This window comes from Dipodomys spectabilis, unplaced genomic scaffold (genome assembly GCF_019054845.1).
Source record: "Dipodomys spectabilis isolate Male_0828 unplaced genomic scaffold, ASM1905484v1 ptg000264l, whole genome shotgun sequence".
Lineage (NCBI taxonomy): Eukaryota > Metazoa > Chordata > Mammalia > Rodentia > Heteromyidae > Dipodomys > Dipodomys spectabilis.
In genome coordinates, this window is record NW_024870941.1 from 3,182,668 (window position 1) to 3,204,975 (window position 22,308).

The 22,308-nt window shown below is 42.7% G+C and overlaps 1 protein-coding gene across 2 annotated transcripts in view; it reads left to right on the plus strand.

The window, feature by feature from the left end:
* The first annotated feature begins 9,245 nt into the window (after positions 1–9,245).
* The window catches only part of Tg (thyroglobulin), a 186,685-nt gene continuing 173,622 nt past the window's right edge, over positions 9,246–22,308 (plus strand). For both annotated transcript variants that reach the window (XM_042699953.1, XM_042699951.1), the window contains exons 1-8: positions 9,246–9,312; positions 10,263–10,371; positions 10,871–10,968; positions 12,099–12,302; positions 12,734–12,893; positions 19,172–19,278; positions 19,751–19,894; positions 20,323–20,508. In XM_042699953.1, the coding sequence (XP_042555887.1) occupies positions 9,246–9,312; positions 10,263–10,371; positions 10,871–10,968; positions 12,099–12,302; positions 12,734–12,893; positions 19,172–19,278; positions 19,751–19,894; positions 20,323–20,508 (1,075 nt within the window). The remainder of the gene's footprint in view (positions 9,313–10,262; positions 10,372–10,870; positions 10,969–12,098; positions 12,303–12,733; positions 12,894–19,171; positions 19,279–19,750; positions 19,895–20,322; positions 20,509–22,308) is intronic.

A 22,308-nucleotide genomic window follows, 5' to 3' on the forward strand; every position in this document is an offset into this window, starting at 1 on the left:
CTATCAGTTGAAAATTGAAGTTAAATACCAATAGCATATTTAATGGCCTGAAAAATATGAACACTTAATGATAATTTTTACACACATAAGCTACACACAGAAAACAATGCTGACAATAAAGGTGACAAATGAATAGACATGACAATTATAGATCAGCAAATTCAACGTTTTTTTATGTGTCAAATTGTTCTAATAGGCAGATGTAATGAAACCCTAATTAATAACTTGAAACTCAAGTAGAAATTGGCAAATTTTCTCACACTTGTATGTAAATGCAAAGGACCTAGAATAGCCTTTGACAAAAAAAGAACAAATGTAGAGATCATACAGTTATTTATTTACAGGCTCATTATAAAGCTACAGCAATCTGGACTGTAGACATACCCTAAAGATTCAGAAATAGATGGATGGCATACAACAGAGTATTCAGAAACACAACTAAAACTACCACCAGATGAATGAGCGTTCCTATTGTTCCACAGGCTGTCCACATCAATTATAGGATTTTGCTGTTTAGGTTGTAGTTTCCTAAAAGGAAACTGAAATTGATAGATTTCAAACAGAAATGCACCCATATAAAATTTATGTCTAGGGGAAGCAGCCGCTGAAAATATATCATGTTTGAAAAAAAAGTGCTTATGGCATGCTAGAAACAATACTAAGCACCTAATATGTATTAATTCATTTATAATCACAATCTGAAGTTAGGTACAAAGAGCACTACAACTTTAGAGATGATTAGAATAGGGTAGCTCAGTGATAGAGTGCTTGTATTGTTGGGTTCTATGCCAGCACTACTAAACAACCAACCAAAACAGAGTCAGTTTTACAGAGGAGGAAATTGGGGCCCAGAGTTATATAGTCGTCCAATGTTACTTCGTAAATACAAAGAACGATTTTAATGACTGAACTTTTCTCTCCATTATTTTAATGGTTGTAAGGCCATTAGACTTAGTGCAGGTTTAGTGCTGGTATATTTTAGGGAATATAGTTCAGAAGGAAAGACTCTTGGTTTGTAGTCTCTGAGAAAGGTTTATTCCCCCAATTACTCTTGGCCTCCTGTTCTGTTCCTTTTTCATGGATGTTGGCATTTGGCAGGTAACTTTTCTTCTTTTCTAATATAAACATTTCACTGTAGTTTTCCCTTAAGCTGTGTACCATGGCTTTTGGTATTTGTATTAATATTTTTGGGTGTTGAATGTGTTTTTATATATATTTTTTTATTGTGAAAATAATGTTCAGAGGGGTTACAATTACATGGGCAAGATAATGAGTACATTTCCTATCAAGCATTGTAGCCTCCTCCTTTGTTTCCCCTTCCCATCCCTTCCCATCCTCCTCCTGCCCCCCCAATCCTCCCCACTCCCCCTCGCCCCCCCCCCCCGCACCAAAGTTGTAAAGTTCGTTTTCAACATAACGACTTGTACATCTAATTGTTGCAATGGGTCCACCTGTATCCCTATTTAAACGATTTGTTTTTCCCATTCCCCTCCACAAATTATACCGACATCAAATACAGTGAAAGCAGGGATTATACCATGGGGGAGGGACATACAAAGCAACAAAGAAATAATCTTATAAATGTGTTAGAAACAATGGCTTGAATGTGTTTTTAAGGTCCCCTTGAGACTTCAAACTGAAATATTTAGAAATGTTATTTAGTTTAGAGGTGATTGGAAGTTTTATAGTTGTTTTTCATTTACTAATTTCTACTTTGAGTCCACTGTGCTCAGAAAACACATTGTGTATGGTTTCAATGATTTTTAAATCTGTTCAAGTAGTTTAATGGCTCAGAATATGGTCTATCTTAGTAGATGTTCTATGGGTACTTAAAAAGAATGTGTGTTCTGCCCTTTTTCAATGGAGTATTCTATAAGATTTAATAGGATCCTGCTGTTGGATGGTACCATTGATCTCTTTTGCATTCTTACTCCTAAGACTCCTTTCCCTTAAGACTTTTATTTACTCTGAAATGCTTTTTCTGATACACTACTTTCTTTTTATTAATGTTCACATGTATATCTTTTTCCTAACCCTAATTCTCGTTCTTGAATTATTTTTGAAGTGAGGTTTTGCAGACACTTCGCAATTGGTTCATGATTTCTTGTATAATCAGTTAATCTATATTTATAAATAGTATATTTAAACCATATATATTATATATAGTAATATATTGTAATGTATATATTAATAGTTGATACAGTGAGGCCAACAAGTCTGACATTTAATTTTTCTTTTCTGCTTGTTCACTCTGTTTTCTATTTTTATCTTCCTATAGATTACTTGCACATGATTTTAGAATTCTATTTTAATTTATATGTAGCTTTTTAATGTTTGACTTTTTAATGTTTCATTTAGATGTTTTAATATATGTGCCTAACATATCAATCTGCTGATACTGACATTACAAATTGGGGCAAAGTATAGAACTCTTTCTTTAATATCCATGTCTTCACCCTCCTTGTTTGTTTGCTTGTCTGTTTGGCAGTACTGGGGATTGAACGCAGGACTTAGTGTTTGCTAGCCAAGCCCTCTACAGCTTGGCCTATTCCATTAGCCATTTTTATTGGTTACTTTTTTAGGTAAGATCTCACTTTATGCCCTGGCAGGCTTGGACTATGATCCTTCTATCTGCTTCCCTATACTGCTAGGATCTGGTGAGTGCTATCATGCCCAGCCATTAACGAGATGGAATCTCAGCCTTGAACCACAATATCCCAACCTCCACCTCCCCAAAAAGGTAGGATTACAGCCTTGAGCTACTATACTTGGCTCAGTCTCTTGTGTTTATAAGTATTTTTTTCTGCACATGTTGAAGAAAACTAAATTAGATTGTGTTCAACCATCAAAGAAAGCTAATTTAGGAAACTTAAGAGAGTCTATTATATTTACCCATTTTCTGTATGTTCCATATTCTTTCTTTCTAATGTTCCAAGATTCCATCTCAGCATTTTCTTTCTTTTTATCTATTCATTTAAGTTAGGAAATCTGGCAATAGATTCTTATAACTTTCCTCCATCTGAGAATGTCTGGATTTCATTTTGTTTTTTAAGAACGTATTTACTGAATAAAGAACACTGAACTGATTCTTTCAATCAGTGAAAAGGGTCCTACCATTTCCTCTTTCCTCCCATTATTTCTTATGAGAAGTCTACTGTTACTTGAACTGTTTTCCTCTATAGGAAAGGTATTGTTTCTCCCTTGCTAGTCACAATTTTTCCAAGTTTGACTTTGATGTGTTTTGACACTGATTTCTTTTGACTTTCTTCTTTGGATTTTGCTTAGTTTATTAGATCTGCATGTTTATGACTTTTGACAGATTTGGGGGCTTTTTCAGCCAGTATTTCCTCAAATAACTTTTTAGTGCCAACACTGTTTCCTTTCTCTGGCACTCAATCTAGTGTTAGATCTTTTGGGGCTAAAAGTCACAAAGACAATGTTTATTTTTATTTTAAGTTCTAAGTCTATTTTTCCTCTGTGTTCATTTTATTGTTCTGACTTCAAGTTCTTCTTTTCCTTCTATTTTATTATTTAGCATATTTGTCAAGTTATTCAAGTTATTTTAGCTTTCAGTTCTAAAATTTCTGTATTTTTTCTTTGTATCTTGGCTTTCTTTATGGAGACTTTGTGCTTTTTCACTTGCTTCAAATTTTTTCATAATATATTGAAGCATTTTTAGGATGCCTAATTTAAAATCAGACAATTCGGATATCTGTCATTTAGTACTGGCTTTGTCCATTTTTTTTTCATTGCTGGCTATGTTTATTCAATGTAACATTTTTAAAGTGTTGTTTTTTTTTTTTTACATAATTTGACATTCTTGGTTCTTGGAACAATGTGTAATTTTTAAAAAATCAAAACCTATGCAGTTGGGCATATGTCAGCAAGGTTGGTAAGAGTCTTCTCTTTAAGCACTGTCTGACCACTCTAGTGGAGAACTGGAGGCAACTCTTACCACCAGGCGAGGCTAGAAGTCCAAGTTCTTCAAATCCACTGTCACCTGGCAGGTAGTGTTTGCTTTTTCCCACTGGATGTCCCTGGGAGTTCAAGCTCTCTTCAGGCTCCTACCAATGCACCCTGACCCCTGCCCTGCCCCAACTTCTTGGAGATAGTCTTGCTACTTACTGCTAAGCAATAGAGAAGGTCCCGATTCTGCACTCTGCCTCTCTGATACCATCCCAGTGGTAAGTGGAAGTGATCCTCTTTTACCACTAGACAGGGATGGATGGAAGGTTTCCATCGATACTACAGAGAGGGGGCTCATTAGGGTATCATTTCCATATCACCCTGTCTGGTCTTGGGAATCCTCTTACAGTTTTCCCGAGGTAGAAGTTGAGACTTCTCACTTGAGCTTGGTTAGCTTAGGAGGGGTTTAGAGCTAAGCTTTTCTTCTTCTTGCTGTTTTTAAGAGGCTATTACCTAAAAGATTTTGCCTTGCAAGATCCCTTTGTCTGGAATTGTGGCTTAAGTTGCTTGTCTCCCTCCCTCCCTCCCTTCCTCTCTCCCTTTCTTATACCCTTCCTTCCCTTTTTCTTTTCTTCTTTCTTTGTTTTTATTTGTTTCATACTTCTTCCAAATGCAATCTTAAACATATAAGAACAAGATGAAAACCCGAGGACTCAATACCGAGTCCACTTGGTCCTGAGATGTTTAGCCACATTACCTCCTTCCCTCTCCCTTTCAGTGTCTTCTGTCTTCTTTCAGATATTGAACATGCTTTTAGCTATACTTAGTAGGGGAGATAGGGAAAACTATTTCTCCTCCATTTTACTGGTATAGATATCAAGTGGCAGGGATTTTTACTATTGCCCTGAAATTCTAGGAGAAGGAGGAATGTGCCTGTCACGAGGGATGAGAGAGGGGGAGAAGCAGTGAATGGGACCTACAAATATGGGGAGAAGTTAGACTGGGGAAGCAAATGCTGTAAGGTAACAGTGATAGTGATGTCTGATGTTCCCCTTACAGCATTTCCTCTTCTGTGTGCCACATATTACACACAGAATAGTCTACGTAGAGTCCTCAGATTGAGGAGGGATATAGATGGAGGAGAAACTTAGGCCAAATCTCTGGAGTCAAGGGAAATAGGAGCCAAAGATGCAGAGCCCACCAGGGTGACAGGGCCCTGCCTGAGGCATGGCCATGCAGTCTCCCTGTAAACCTGCATGTTCTCTGCCGCAAAAGGGAAACACAGCGGGAACAAGAAGCTGAGTCACTGTGACAGGACATTGCAGGATGGAGGGCACTGGCTTGGTGCTCTTCGTGTTCTGCTCCACTGCCTGGGTGGAGAGAAGCACTCTTCATGCGATGTGGGGCAGCAGTTGGTGTGTCTTGAGAAAGTCCATCCAGATTTGCTCCACAGAACACCCCACTGTCTTCTGAAGGGTGCTCTGAAGAGAGTCCACTCCTGTGGCTACCATTCCTCTCCCTCACAGTCCTCTTCATCCTGGCCTGCTTCACAGATCTTGTGCCCAGAGTTTCAAATCACCAAATCCACTGAAGCAGAGACACCCTAGAGAGAGCCAGGGCTCTCCTCCTCCTCCTCGGGCTCAGGCCAGAGAGAGTGACTCAGCATATGACCCCCTCAGTCACCTTGGGCACATGTTTGGGAACCATAGGAAGTCAAGAAGGCAGAAGGGATTGGGACAAACCTCTGACCATATTCAACTTTTACTAAGGCTTAATCTGCTTGAGGACCTGCAACTGAAGGAGGAATAGGGCTTCAGGACTATACCACCGTCCTGAGCAGAAGGGCCAGTGGGTTGTTGATCAGGTCAAATGTTCCTATCTTGGGTCTTTGTTTCCAATAAGTGCCACTATGTCTCCCAGAACTAACTTTGCCTGACATCTGAGCCTTAGCTTTAGTTGAGCTTTAGTTGATTTCCCTGTTCTTTTTCCTTGTGAGCACTGTGGGGTAGGTCTCCATTCCTGTAGTGGGGGAAGGGATATTTTCCAGTTTTTTTCTAGGCCTGTCTGCAGATAGTGAGGAAGCCCTGGTGAGGGTTAGGCTAGAGCTGCGTTGGTCAGCTACTCCAGAGTTTAGGAAAACTGAAATGAAGAATAGCAAGATGACGGGCTTGGAAGGTGGCTCAGTGGTAGAGCACTTGCCTTGCATGCAGGAAGCCCTGGGTTCAATTCCTCAGCACCACATAAGCAAAAAGAAAAAAGCCGGAAGTGGTGGTGTGGCTCAAGTGGTAGAGTGCTAGCCTTGAGCTGAAGAGCTGAGGGACCATTCCCAGGCCCAGAGTTCAGGCCCCATGACCAGAAAAAAAAATTAATTAATTTAAAAAAATAAAGTAATAGCTGGGCACTGGTGGTTCATGCCTGTAACCTAGCTACTCAGGAGGCTGAGAGCTGAGGATCACGGTTCAAAGCCAGCCCAGGCAAGAAAGTCCATGAGACTCTAATCTCCAGTGAACTTCCAGAATAACGGAAGTGGCGCTGTGGCTCAAGTGGTAGAGCGCTAGCCTTGAGCTGAAGAGCTGAGGGACAGCGCCCAGGCCCAGAGTTCAGGCCCTACAACCTGACCCCCCTCACCCCCCAAAAAAGAATAGCAAGATGCCAAGGAACAAGGCTAGATGGAGAGGCTGTTGTGATTTGAAGGCTGATTTTTTTTTTTGAGAGGTTTAGGAAGGCACTCAGGTTAGAGACTATAGACAGATGGTGTGGTAGGGTGGAAAGTGTTGCAGAGATCATTAAGAGGTATAGCACTGTCTGATGAGTGTCTAGCTGGCATGGATCTGAGCTTAGTGGAGAGACTGGCTAGAGACCCATGAAGAAAGAGATGTGGAATCCCTGAGTATTGAGTGAACCAGGAAAGTTAGAGGCAGGGTTCCTTATCCATTTTTAAGCCCACACTCTGACACCAGTATGATGCATAGTTTTCTTTCCCATAGTTTGTATTATGAACACAATATCAGTACCTGTTTAGGGTATCCTTCTCCTAAATCCAAATGTTGAAGTCCTACCCCAGTAGCTCAGGAGGTGGTTGTATTTGGAGACAGTAAAGAAGTAACTAAATTAAACTATGCCCGTAAATGTGGCCCCTAGAAAGTGGCACTGTGGCTCTAGGGGTGGAGTGTTACCTTGAGCTGAAGAGCTCAGGGATAGTAGCCAGGCCCAGAATTCAAGCCCTATGACCAAAAAAAAAAAAAAAAAAGGTGGACCCTAAGCCAGTTAGACTGGTATCCTTGAAGAGAAGAGAAGTAGATGCAGATATGCAAAGAGGAAAGAACAGCTGAAGGTATGGGGACAAGACAGCCACCCACAGCCATAGAGAGGAGCCCCTGAAAACACCAACCCACAGCCTCCATCTGCTCACAGTCCCAGACACCATAACCATAAGAAGAGAAACACCTGTGGTTTAAGCGACCATGGTATGCTTCCTTGCAATGGCAGTCAGAGCCACTGCCATTGTAGCCAGTGTTGTGCACTTCCTCCCTGTCCAACACTATTTTAAACGTGTCACATACTTTCACCTGGTTATCATCTATGGCTACCCAAACTACAGCCCCTGAGTGGGCCCTGAGGTTTCTCCTGGTGCAGGGCGTCACCCAGACTGTCTCCTGTCTGCTCCTAGTACAGTGTTTCTCTAGATTCTCATTTGTCCCACCACTTTCCTCAGTGACCTTCCCAGGTCATCCACTTACCCCTTCTCCTACCCATCACTACCCTTATCCTATGGAGCTGTCATTCTGCACCTTTGTGATTACTCTTTGCCAAACAGAAAATGATGATGATAGGAACTGCCAGCACTAATGAGCAACTTCACTGGTTGTTTGGTTGTCATGTAGCCACTCACACAAGCCAAAACATATGGGCTTCCCCTTGTGGCTTTGCATCTTCCTGCTCTTCTAGCATAGCTCCCAAGGTCCTGGGAATGATGGGAAGGAATGGGATCAGAAATGGGATCAGAAGTAAGTTCAGCAGGCCCAGCCTCTAGTGTGGAATCCTCTGAGTGCCTTTTGGCACAATGCTCTTCTTATAGTGCCAGTTCCACAGAGCTCATGTAGCTCATACATCCCTGTGCTGATGAAATCACCTTCATACAGAGAGACAAATGACAGGCCCTTCTAGACTTATTCATCAAATGCTAAATCAGAATGAAGCCCTAGGGATGGTAAATAATCTAACAGCCAGGGACTAACTGATGGTATTGGTTCTTATGTGCTTTTAAAAGCATTTGCTTTGAGAAGAGTATATGTGCTTTTTAAATCACTTGGCTTGAGAACAGTACAGATGTGTTGTATCACACAGATAATTAATGTGGAACTGTTAAAGGTAACTAAATTAAAGCCATATTGTAGACCTGTCCCAAAAAATGGGATCAGAACTATGTGTGCTGTGGCATTTGTATGAGCATGTATACATAAATGGTTTCCACACTAAATTTTTTCTATATTTTGGACATACTGGGGTTTGAACTCAGAGTTTCATGCTTGTTAGGTAGGTACTCTGCTGCTTCAGCTCTACCCTCAGTTTTTTTCTTTGTGTTCTTCTTGCCATGATTCCTTACTTTTGCTTCCCAAGTAGCTTGAGTGTCAGTCACCTGCCACCACACCTTTTTCTGTGGAGATGAGATCTTATGAGCATTTTGTTCTGTCTTCAAACTGTAATCCTCCTGATTTCTACTTTCCCCATAGCAGGTATGATAGACATGACCCAGTGGCACTCAGCCTAAAATTCTTACATTGTACATTAACGAGGACAGGAATTTGTCTTTCTTTTTTTCTCTGCTGTGTGTGTATGTGTGTGTGTCTTCATTGTCTAGAACAGTGTCTAAAACTCGACTAAAAACTTGGAGGAGGAAGGAGTAAGGAAGGGAGAGGGAAGGAGGGAGGGAGGGAAGGAGGGAGGGAGGGAGGGAAGGAGCGAGGAAAGGAAGGAGGGAGGAAAATTGGGAGATGGCTTCTTTCTAGAGTGGCTCTATCCTGTCACCACAAGGCTACAAGGCTACAGAACTCTGTCCTTGACTAGTAAACAATTGTGTTGCCACATTACCCAGTTCTGCTCCCCAGGGTATAGACGGGTTCCCATGCGCTGATAGCCACTCAAGTGTCCTCATAGGGAGTAGACGCAGGTAGAGGGCATGCCCCGTGACCACCAGAGAAAGCTATGTGAGTCACTGCTCCACTGAGTGCCCTAGAGTGCAAGAACGGCCCCTCATTGCTCTATAAAAGCTGCTTGGCCACCAGGGCTCTTAGGTCAGACAGCGCTCCTGGTTCTTTATTCCAGGAAGGGGCCAGGAAATGGCACTGGTCCTGTGGGTCTTCAGCCTGCTGGGCTCAGTCTGCCTGGTATCAGCCAACATCTTTGGTGAGTTCTGAAGCTGAGGCAGGTGGGTAGGGAGGGAGGTGTCAGACACTGGGCTTCTGCATCAACCAGGCATTGCCCCAAGACCCTTACACTTGCTGTCGGATTTAATTTAACCCAGAGGTTGGGTATTTGCTTTTCATTTCTAGATAAAGAAGCAAGGGTTCAGAGAGGTGGCTGTGTTGCCTGAGATCACAGCACTGGTGATTGGAACAGTAGAATTAGGAAGCAGATATTCCTAACTCAGGTCTAGCTCCTCCTTACCAATACTCTTGGGTCAAGTTTTTGGCATTGAGATTGGCTTTTAATCCCTTTGGCTACCCAAGTCTATGTCACCCATGATAGTATTTAAGGAATAGACAGCAGGCAATAGGGAAAAAAATCAATTTCCTGGTTGAGTAAAATAGACTTAAGCTTTATACTTGACTTAGATGCCTACCTGTTCAACTATGGACAGACTGCCCAGCTGCCATGCATGAAAAATTTGCATGTCATACCTCATGGTATGGTTACAACTCAGGAGGGATTTGTTCGTATCACACAGCTTCTCAGTAAAGCATGACATGGTGTGCTTCGTTAACTACTTCACATTGTGTGCCAGGTAATAGGTTAATCCAGTCTAGGACAAAGTTCTGATAGTGTTCTGTCTAGCACACAGAAGTTTGGGCTGCATGGAATCCCAGGGTTTGATTAGGAATTCTCTGTCAGCAGCTGTGTGACCTAGGGTAGGTTACTGCCAGAGTCTGGCTACCACATTGGTGGATGGAAGTACTACCATCACTTCCTGGGGCAGTGCAAAAGATTAAAGGACCTAATGAGATCCTGGGAAAGGCAAACGACTGCCAAGTCTGTTCAACTGTGAAGGGTAATGACTATGTACTAGAGAAGCATGTGTGTCTGTGGCTGGGATCCAGACTGAAGCCTTCCATCCTAAATCACTTTCCTTTGCCCAGAATACCAAGTCGATGCCCAACCGCTTCGTCCCTGTGAGCTGCAAAGGGAGCGGGCCTTTCTGCAGCAAGCAGACTACATACCCCAGTGCTCTGAAGATGGCAGCTTCCAGTAAGACTGACTTCCTCACGATACCCCTGGGACCGGGGGACTTGAAGAGCATCTGGAATTTTCTCCTTGCCCTCCACCATGCTTTGCAGTCCTCAGAGTGCATGAGTAGCATGCCCTGCATATGCCTAGCCTAGCCCAGCTTCAGTTCTCCTGAGCTGCTGCCAGATCTGAGTCAGGACCTCTGCGAATTCAGGGTGGCAAGAGAGGAATTAATTAGGGTGCCTTCCTTTTGTGAGGGTTTGTTTTTAATGTCCCTGTACCCATGTCTCTTGTTCTAGCACTGAAAATTCAGTCCTACCATGTCTGTAGGAAGGTTCAAACACCCTCTTTTCTTCTTCTCCTCTCCCTGGCTATCCTGCAGCTCTCAGTTTAGCTTTCTCTTCTGTGGGAAGAGACTCCTGCTCCTCCACACACCCCTGTTATCTCCTGCCCCTTACCAGGTTGGAACTAGTGGCTTCCAGGATCTCTAATGGTGTCACCTCCTGTATCTCCTCCTCAGGACTGTCCAGTGCCAAAATGACGGCCGTTCCTGCTGGTGTGTGGGTGCTGATGGCAAAGAAGTGCCAGGCAGCAGGCAGCAGGGAAGGCCAGTGGCATGTAAGTGGTGTCCAACATGACAGGAAGGCCGGGAAGGGTCACCCTGGCTCTGGGAATGAGTAGAGCTTTGGGTGGTGACCCAGGCAGGTCCCCCTCTGGGCTGCTGGTCTTCTTATTAGAATAAGACAAGTTCCTGCCCACCACACATGCTCCTGTTTCCTAAAGATCCCTGTGAAAATCAAATGAGACATTGAAGTCATTTGTTCAGCAAGTAGCTGCCAAGGGCCTCCCTCACGCTAGGTACCATACCTGGTACAGAGTGAACAATGGCTGATAGACCTCTAAGTGTCCTGAAACCAGAAGGCAGGTGGAAAATTAGGGATGCTGTTGGAGGGCTTGGGAGGAATTTCTAGGATTTGGGAAAAAGCTAGCTAGGTAAACGCTGTCTTTTTACAATGATGGTTGAGGTCAATTGTCGAAACTGCCCATTTAGCTGATGTCCAACCTCTAAAACCAAGGTCATTTTGAGCAGATCACCTTGAATGGTGAAATCAAGCCTCCAGGGGGAGACAATAGTCCTGTCGGGAACCTTGGTTTTATGTAGACAGTGTGGCTGGCTTGGGGATCAAGTTGGGCATCTCACATTCCACTTGGTCTTGACCATGTCCCCTGCTCTTCTCTGAGCTTCAGAAGGCTTCTCTCCTGTAACACAAGCATTCAGTCTTTCTCCTGTAGTGCAGAGACTTAAAACACTCCATGCACTGAGTGAGTAGTGGTTTTCAGTAGGAGTAAATACTACTAACGTCCCTTTCCTTCGTGTCCCTGGAGGGAGGCAGCTGTTACTCTCTCTGTACATGAGGAGAGAGAGGCACAGAGGAGCAAAGCAGCTTCCTCAAGCCACACAGCCCAGGCATGTGCAAATCAGATTTCATCAAGCTCCGAGCCTGATCTCTCTGGACAGTGTGTGGCCATTGTGTGTCTACTTGATGAACATGGCACTAGAGAGACATACCCTCTTTGTCTCTGTTACCAGGATACTGGAGCATTCTGAGTACCATGCTGAGCATCCCTAGCCCCTGCCACTGGCTCCCTTTCTACTGCATCCCTTAGGGAAAGAATGAGGGTCTACTTGGATTTATTTCCATTAACCTCTCTTAGCATTCCTCTGACACAACTCTCGGTGTTCTTAGGTCTGTCCTTCTGCCAGCTGCACAAACAGGAGATCTTACTGAGTGGCTACCTTAACAGCACGGCCACCACCTACCTTCCTCAGTGCCAGGATTCTGGGGACTACACACCTGTGCAGTGTGACCTTTGGCAAGGGCAGTGCTGGTGTGTGGACACAGAGGGGATGGAAGTGTACGGCACCCGCCAGCTGGGGAAGCCCACGCAGTGTAAGTCTCCTACGCACTGGTACCATATCCCTGCACAGGCTGCAGCTTTGCCCACTGTCACTCAGAGCCTGGCCCTCAGAAGGAGAAGGAAAGCTTTGTGCAGACAGGTTTGATTACTTCTCAAATTGTGTAGTGACGGATGATCCATCCACGCTTGCTTCTGAATTAAAGGCCAGTAAAAGGACAAGGAGGATTCCAATGAACACTTGTAAGTCACCTGTTTCAGTCAGATCTTAGTCGTAGTTGGCCTTTTATCTGTCTAAAAGGCAGAAACATATTCATCTAGACATCCAAAGGCTGTAAGAGTTTTTACACCTGGGGATGTGGCTCAAGGGGTAGAGTGCTTGCCTAACAAGTATAAGGCCTTGAGTTTAAACCTCAGTTCTGCCAAGAAATAATAACAATGAACATGTCCCATAAAACATATTTAGGTCCAAGGAGCTGTGAAATAAGAAACCGTCGTCTTCTCCACGGGGTGGGAGACAAGTCGCCACCGCAGTGTTCCACAGATGGAGAGTTTATGCCCGTCCAGTGCAAATTTGTCAACATCACGGACATGATGATTTTTGATCTGCTCCATAACTATAACAGGTAAGGGGAGTCATTGCCTGCCAGAGCCCACTCTCACCTTGAGAGCTGAAGTGCTCTATGTCACACGCACAGCCGAGGGGAGAATTCACATCTTACTGTGTGTGGTGTCCTCCTGTGTCTGTAATCCTAGCACTCAGGAGGTGAGTGCAGGAAGATTGTGAGCTCAGAGCTAGCCTGAGCTACATAATGAGTTCCAGACCAATCTGGGTTGCATATGGAGACTTTATACCAAAAGCTGAAATTATATCTTTCCCTCATATGCTGCATGGCTATGTTTTCAACAAAGCAAACTGGCAATTTATGTGATAAGCGTTTCATATTATTTTACCTTATTATAATACATGATTACTACATTACATTATTTATTATATATGTGCTGTCTAGTCCAGCTAGCCCAGGAAAAGGAGAGTATCAGAATGTGAAGACACACGTACTGGGGTGCCTACTGCATTGGTTTTCATCAGAGCATAATAGAAAGAATGGAGGGGGGTGGCTGAGTGAAATCAAAGATAGTGGATGACTAATGTTGAGTCTCTATAAATACATATGTAGTCATTCAAGAGACTGCATTAGAGCTAGAACGGCTGACATGGAGAAGATTCCATAGTACATTACGATACAAAATACAGAGTGCAACTAGCATGATTCAATGGAGGAAAATGAAAGAGCCAAAAGATCATTTCTTTATATAGAGAGGATTTTACGGTCATGCTGGGGTCTCTATGGAAGAAGGGAGCCCCAGGGAGCCCCGAGGGAGCCCCAAGGGAGCCCCGAGGGAAATGTGGTTGCCACGGGCCATTCAGAGGAGCCGGGCTGCTGTTGAGAAGAAGGGATAGGCAGCAACAGGATCATCAGAAAAAAACTGATAGCAAAGATAGGGCCATTGTATAGGCACTTTTTAGTGATTTAAATAGCAAAGGCAAAACAGAGAGATGGATGATAAATCTTGAGACAAATAGGTAGATAGCTCTGGCTGTTTCAAGATAGCTACCTGATCATTGTGAAGGGCCCATGCTGACTTCATGGGCAATTGGGCTTGTCTGAGTAAGAGAAAAAAGGTCCAGCCTAGGAATTGTACTGGGCGGACTGCGGGAGAACTTGAGCTACCATGTAGCTGGCTTCTAAAAAAACCTTTACTCTTCCTGTGTGAGAAGGGACATTTTCATAGGCTGTTCCAGAACCCTCAGGCTGAAAGCATGCGCACAAAGATGTCCCTGCATTGTTTGAGCTGCATAATATATTTTTTAAAAACGTAGGAGCTCTCATTAGGCTATCGCCCATGAAGTTGAGCATTAGCAACTTTGTATGTTCCACCTAAAACATAAAATCTGAGGTGCTGATCTTAAAGAGCAAGGGCAAGAGGCTATAGGCATTTGCCCACAGCATCAGGAAGCTGGGCTTGAACTGCTCTTTCTGGACCAAAGCCCAACCTCCCATTCCCTGAGTCCCTCTCCTCTCCATTTCCACACTCTGGCACACTCCATCTATTTGCATGCCAGTACTGTCTTTCCCCTGCATTCTGCCTCTGCCACTTTTTAGCACCGTGACCTAGCCATTTACCTTTCCAGAGCCTCAGTGCCTCCAGCCATGCAATGAAAGGCCATGGTGCAGGTCTGATGTCACCTCATTGATAGGACCATTGAGAATTTGCAGAATTACTCTGCATCAACAAGGAATTCTCACATACCACCCAGTTTTAGCATGTGTAGATTAGATTTTTTTCCTTTGGGGAATAGAGAATGACCTGTCTGAGAGCACATAGAAATCTCCAACAGGGGGCTGGGAAGTCGGCTCAGTGGTAGAGCGCTTGCCTTGCATGCCTGAGGCCCTGGGTTCAATTCCTCAGCACCACATAAGAAAAAAGAAAAAAGCCGGAAGTGGCGCTGTGGCTCAAGTGGTAGAGCGCTAGCCTTGAGCTGAAGAGCTGAAGGACAGCGCCCAGGCCCAGAGTTCAGGTCCCACGACCGGACCCAAAAAAAAAAAAAAAAAAAGAAATCTCCAACAGGATTATTTACTATACGTATCCATGCAAATCAATGTGTTCTCAATTCAAGTTAACTAAGTACTCACACTACACAGGGAATTTTTCATCCTTTCACTGACTTTAATATTTTTGGTAAATGGCAATACTGGGGCTTAAACTTCACTCTTCCTTGGCTCTTTTATTCAAGTCTAGTGCTCTACCTCTTGAACCACAACTCCAATTGCAGCTTTTTGCTCGTTAATTGGAGAAAAGAGTCTCTTAAATTTTTCTGCCCACTCTGGCTTCAAACTATAATCCTCAGATTTCAGTCTACTGAATAGTAAGGATTCTGGGTATTAGCCACCAGTACCCAACCTTATTCCAGTATTAAGAGAAGTCATTTGATGGTTATCATTTTTAGTACACAAATTTATTTAGTACACAAATGATGACATTACAGCAGACGCTAAAGAGCTTATTAATAGGTCCTACAGATGTCTGGATGCTTTTATTATCTTGCTTTATTGCTATACATCTCTGTTCCTCACAATGCCATAGCACAGGATCTTGAATGTAGTAGGTCTACAATCTATGGTAATGTGAATAGTCATCACATTGAAGAATGGTGTAGGAGGGGCTGGGAAGGTGGCTCAGTGGTAAGAGTGCTTGCCTTGTATGCATGAGGCCCCGGGTTCCATTCCTCAGCCCCATATAAAACGAAAAAGCTGGAAGTGGCTCTGTGGCTCAAGTGGTAGAGCGCTAGCCTTGAGCTGAAGAGCTGAAGGACAGTGCCCAGGCCCCGAGTTCAGGCCCCACGACCCCCATCACCCCCCCCCCCCAAAAAAAAGAATGGTGTAGGAGTTGAGATGAATGTACAATTCATAGCTATTTCCACAAGAGGGCAGTCTAGTTAAGTTCAAAAAATTAATTGGTAAGCATTCCTTGTTTAACAAAAACCAATCCAAACATTCACTGTGGAAAACAGATCCTTTTCTTTTTTGTAAGTAATACAGACTCAGGGCGCCAGGTATATCTGGATTCCAGATAAGCAAAAGATAATGTCCCCAACATTGCAAAAACCATTTTAAGCTGGGGAGTGAGTGGAGTATGATGTAATCACTATCAGGCTTAGAGTTGGGAAAGCATTGCCAATAGAAATGGCAGAAGCAACAACTCAACAATCTTAACAGTAAAAGTTACTTTGCTAAAGGAGGGGGCCTACCATATTATTTCAGAAACCATCCATAAAAATTGGACTCTGTCAAGTCTGACTTTGAAACACAGAAACAAAGATGTGTAAATCTTGAACTCACTCTGTTGGAGGCAGAATCATGTCATGCTCTATATCAAGAGAATAATGGAAGAAGATTTAGGATACCTTGTCCCTGCTGTTGGCTGGGTGAATTTGATCTAATCAAGTTGCCACTCTACAGCCCAGCTTTCTGGGATGGAGATTGTTTGAAAGGATAGTTGTGAGAATTATGGACTTAATATGATGAGCTCAAACATTCATAATGCTTTTATAGCATCTTATTTTCAATACACACTGCCTTTAACCCTGTTTGAGTAGCAACTACTACTAAAAATCACGTGTTGGGTAAGGAAGGAAATTCTGATACATCAGCTCTAGGCCTTTAGCTCATCTTAACATCTATATAACAAAACAGGATTAAAGATGGCAGCCCAGGGTGTCTGCCCCAGAGAAGATGAAGTGGCAGTCCTAAATTGTCCATAAAGCTCTCTTCCTTGGGAGGATGTGATGACTCTACCTGAAGCAAGTCATTTCTAACATGCAGGAAGGGAAAGATACAAAGAGGGATACATGCTAAGAGCTCTGGTAGGTCCAGGAATTGGTCAGTATATAAGAGCAGAGACTCCAAGAGAAGGACTTGGACTATAAAATTGCAGAATGAAAATATCACAAAGGTCCTGTAGGTCATAGCTTCTCTAGGCCAGGAAGTCAATATTAGCCATTTGATTCCATTCTCAAAGCATGGAATAGGTGATTTAATCTCCTTGTTCCTTGTGTTGGAATGGATTCCAGAGCCCACTGAGGCAAGGCAGGTGACTGGTCATTGTATCTACCCAGCCCAGTATTTCAACACCTGTTACGTGCCAGGAAAAGTGAAGCATTGCACCTTCAGGGAAGAGTCAGTGCAGTCATATTGCCTCACAAGAGATCAGGAGCAACCAAACATGTACTGAATAAAGCCACTGGCAGAGACTAGTAGCATGTGGTGAATGAGACCAGGGTGTGAGCTCCAGTTCTCACTACTAGATAAATATGGTGACCCATATCCCTTATCTTCCTCATCTCTAAACTAAGATAGAAGAAATACAATCTTTCTTTTAGGGGCATCAAGTGGACTACAAAATATTTTGCAGATTGAATTAGCAAAGTATTGCTCAACAGATAGAAACAACTATTATAGCCAGGCACTGATGGTTCACACCTGTAATCCTAGCTACTCAGGAGGCTAAGATCTGAGGATCACAGTTCAAAGCCATCCTGGGCAGAAAAGTCCATGAGACTCTTATCTCCAATTAGCCACTCAAAAAACCAGAAGAGTAGCTGTGGCTCAAAATGATAGAGTGCTAGTCTTGAGTGAAGAAGCTCAGGGACAGCAGTCAGGCCAGAGTTCAAGACCCACAACCAACAACAAAAAACAATTGTTACAGAATTGTTAGCATTTTTAGAATTGAATTTGAATCCCAGTTTCCAATAAATTAACTTTTATTTTTATATAACATACATGCACACAGTAGACAAACAACATGGAAAAAATCTTATCTTACATATTAATTTTTGCTCAAATTAAAAAAAATATCTGTTGCCTATAACTGGGCGGTTGCTTTCCCATGCATTGCCTTTTCAATGGCTTTCTTTTGGTCAGTCATGGGACTTGAACTGTGGGCCTGGTCACTGTCCCTAAGATCTTCAGCTTAAAATAGCACTGTACCACTTGAGCCACAACACCACTTGCAGTTTTCTGGTGGTTAATTGGAGATAAGAGTTTCATGGACTTTCCTGCCCAGGCTGGCTTTGAACCATGATTCTCATATTTCAGCTTCCTGAGTAGCTAGGATTACCAGCACCTAGCTTCCCAATGGTTTTATTTGGTAGATTATGTAGTAGATTAGGTTATGTTGTGCTGCTGCCTTTTACATGCTGTTATTCATGCTCCCTTTCTTGAACTTTCATAATTAGCATACTCATCTACAGGGTTTTATTTTGTTTATTGTAAGTTTTAAAAAAAATTTCCCAAAGTCTGGTGAAAACAACATAAGTGTTGTTTTCATTGTTTTTTTTTATCAATAGATATGTTCATGTGCAGAATTATTGTTTCTTTTAACTTATTGTTTGTTTGGGGATAGGTTTACATACATTGACAAAAATACATGTTCAAGCCTTGCATGCTGGTTTATATAGAGCATGGAAAAAAAATCAATGTTACATAAGGGTGAAAATTGTTTCTATTGACTCAGTTGTTGTACACAGGAAGACCAGGATGTAAAACATGGGGACTTAGCCAATGGCTGCTTGTAACAATTGTTTGGTCAGACATGATTAAGACAGACCTTTCATCAACCTATAGAGCAAAAGAGAGATAAGGTGGCACTCTTGTCATTATTGTTTATAGTGTGTTTTTACAAGGATTAGTACATCTCATTTCCTCTTCATAGACTTCCTATGGTGGATTTTGTCTTCTTTACAAGTTTTTGAAAAGCTGTAAAGAGCTCTGGAATCCTTTGATTATAAAAAAACGAATTAAATTTATAGTATACCACAAGTTTGTAAAAGAAACTTGATCTTATATCTCTAGAATTAGACTGTAATGAAAGAATCTGTTAATGTAGCACTAACAAGGCAGTATTACCCTCATGAACAACCCAACAAGGATATAACAAAAAAGAGAATTAACCAATCTCCTTGATGAACATAGATGCAAAAGCTCTCAGTTCAATTCTTATTAATCAAATTCAACAGCATATTACAAAGATCATACACAAAACCAAGTTGATTTCACTCCAGGAATGCAAGGATAGTTTGATCTATGCAAATCTTGCTTTCTGTATTCGCTTTGAGACACATACGGACATAAATTGATCAAATTCCACCAAGTGAGATAAAACACTAAGGGGTTCATCACAGCTAAGCATGTTTTCTTCACTACTGTGCCTGACTGCAGGCCCCTGGAGTATGTGGCATGGAGCCTAATGAAGATATTCTTTCAGAGGACTTGGTTCACCAATTTTGAGGAGGTGATCATTTTCCTTTTATAAAATAGTAACCATATATCTCATTCTCTCTCAGGTTTTCAGATGCCTTTATGACCTTCAGTTCCTTCCGAAGCAGGTTCCCTGAGGTATCTGGGTACTGTTATTGTGCTGACAGCCAAGGGCGAGAGCTGGCTGAGACAGGTAAGCAAGTTATTTCTCAGCTACCTTGAGACTACACTGCTGGCAGATAGTGTAAGGTAGAAATAACCATTTCTGGAGGCTACTTGCTTCTCTGCCAGGATCCCATGGGTCTGGAAGAAGATACAGTCTTAGAGGAATTTCAGATATGGAACTCAACATGCAGCTGCTACCAGACCATACAGTGCCCTTTTGCACACTGAAAGAAGCCCCTCCAACCTTGGGTAGATGTAACCTTAAGGTTGACAAGTGGAAAACAGAGTCTATGGCTACCTCTTATTCTCTAGGCAAGTTCCTTTTTGAGTTGGAACTTGCATAATTAAACCCCAACTCTGACTTTAGAAACTATTACTGTTCAGAGTCCATGCATAACACAGCTGGTGAAGTCTGTCCCTGAGATTGCCTGTTAGCACAGCAAGGTCAAATTTGATTTCTAAATGAGCCCATCTCTGAAATTGTGGCTGCCTCTGCTTAGGTTTGGAACTGTTACTGGATGAAATCTATGATACCATCTTTGCTGACCTGGATTTGGCATCCACCTTCACTGAAAGCACCCTATACCGGATATTGAAGAGACGGTTCTTAGCAATTCAATTCGTTATCTCTGGCAGATTCCGATGTAAGTAATACGCTGCCAGGAGAGCGATTTGTGTGTTTCTACTTGGGGCTTGAGGACCTGGGTTTAAGGTTGTTTCAGGCCAGATGCTGGTAGGTCACGCCTGTAATCCTAGCTACTCAGGAGGCTGAGAGAGATCTGAGGATCATGTTTCAAAGCCAGCTTGGTCAGGAAGGTCTGTGAGACTCTTATCTCCTATTAACCACAAGAAAACGGGAAGTGGTGTTATGGCTCAAGTGGTAGAGCACTTGCCTTGATCTAAAGAGTTCAAGCCCCACAACCAACAACAAAAAAAAGGGTTGTTTTAGTCTGTGGCTATGCACAGGTTAAGAGCCAAGATTTAGATCATTGTGCCTTCCAACTGCACTGTACAATGCAAATATACAGGCATTTGTCGTAACCTGTGGCCTTTGCTGTGACATCTCTTCCAGGTCCTACAAAATGTGAAGTAGAGCAGTTTGCAGCCACCAGATTTCATCACCCTTATATTCCAAGATGCCGCAGAAATGGGGACTACCAACCAGTACAGTGCCAGATGGATGGGCCATGCTGGTGTGTAGACAGCCAGGGGACTGAGATCCCAGGCACTCAGCAGCAAGGGCAGCTACCATCTTGTGGTGGGTTTCCTCTCCAGGGCCGTCCTTTCTGGTCTCTTCAAGTACTGTAACTGTAACCATTTCTCTACCCTCACCTCTCCAAAGTCCACTAATGTTTATCACCTGCTTAATGTGATTGAAGAATAGTGTATTATCATTAGCTGCCAATGTATTTCTCACCACATGTCAGCCATCATTTCTCAAGTAGTACCGAGGGCTGAGCGTAGCTGGGCTGAAAGAGCAGTATGCCACAGGTAGCTGGAGAAACATAAAGGGGACTGAGTTGTTACTTCTGTCTGGTGGTATGTGTGAGAAGAAGGCACCAGTGAAGGCTGTTGTTAACTGTTACCACACTGAACAATTAACCCACACTGAAACTTCATGAAGGAAGTACTTGTTGGAACACAGAGGAGGATGCTCACCACTAGATGGAAGAGCAAGAGCAGTTCTGTGAAGCCCTTCTTATTATAGCCACGGCTCAAGATTGTCATGCTATAATTATAGGGCTGTTGAAGACTGCTGAGGTTCCAGCTGTGATGGGTTTGTGTGAGAAACGAATTATCCAGTATCCTTAGAAGAGGAACTGAAAGGAACATTGGGCCTGAAGCAAGGGGGCTGGTGATATTCTGATGAGAGATGGTAGAACTCCATTTGTTGTTAGGACTGTTGCAAGACATTATCAGAAACTACATAGCTTAATACAACCAGTTTTGCTCAGAGTTTTGGAGGCTGAAAGTATAAATGCAAGGTGTCAGTCAGGCAATGATGCCTCAGAAGGCAGGGACTTTTCTCATTTTTTTGATGGCTGTGGCGGTTGTCAGCAATCCTGGGTCTTTGACTTACAATGGTATAACCCTAATCTTTGCTACCATGGTTACATAGCTACCTTTTCTGTGTGACTGTCTGTGTTATCTCTTCTTACAGGGGCTCCCATAATCCAATGGGAGCTCATCCTTGCCAATCACATCTACAATGACAATTTTGCCAAATCAGATCACATTTCTATGATCCTAGGAAAGACATGAATTTTGGAAGATACAATTTAACCCATGATTCGGCATGGAAGGAGGGAAAGTTGAGACCTAAAAATCACTATAAACACTATCCCTAGCCATTTCCATCTCATCTTCCTAGTTAGATTGTGAAGCATATTACTGATGGGGATAGGGAGCCAGCTTACAGGGGGAGTTGGGAAGCTTCAGAAAGTCTTGAAGCAATAAGGGAGGAACCTGTCTATATAGCTTCAGATTAGATATATATCAGCATTCATTTAATAATTCCTGATAAAATCATTCAATTTGTCCAACTTAATATTTTCCCTGGTGTTTGATAACTTTCTATCTTCTGAGTGTAAGAACATAAAAAAATCCTTAAATAAATTTGAAGTCTTTCCTTGAGGTATTTGCAAACATTGCAAGAAGAATGTGCCTTCTTTCTCTCAGGTAGAAAGGAAGAACTCTGACTTTGTTAATTAAAACAGTAACTGCATCAGAGGCATGGATGGTTCACATATTTTCACTTTTCCTCTCTGATGCATCTATTTTGTTGCCATGGAAACAAGTGACGCATAGAAACAACACAACTAGGCTTTACCTTAGCAATGCTATAGAGGAAATGCATGCAGGGGTCAGGCTCTTAAGGTGAGAATTAATGAAGAAAAGCTGGGGACTTTATGTCTTCATGTCTTCCTGTGATATCCATTAAGGGAAGTTGTGCCTTGCTAAGGGAGGTGCTGTGTGTCCATGTGCTGCCAGGTCTTTTTCCTGCTCACCACATGTTCCAGTTCTTTCTTAGTTGCCTGGTTACTGAGGGAAACTGGCT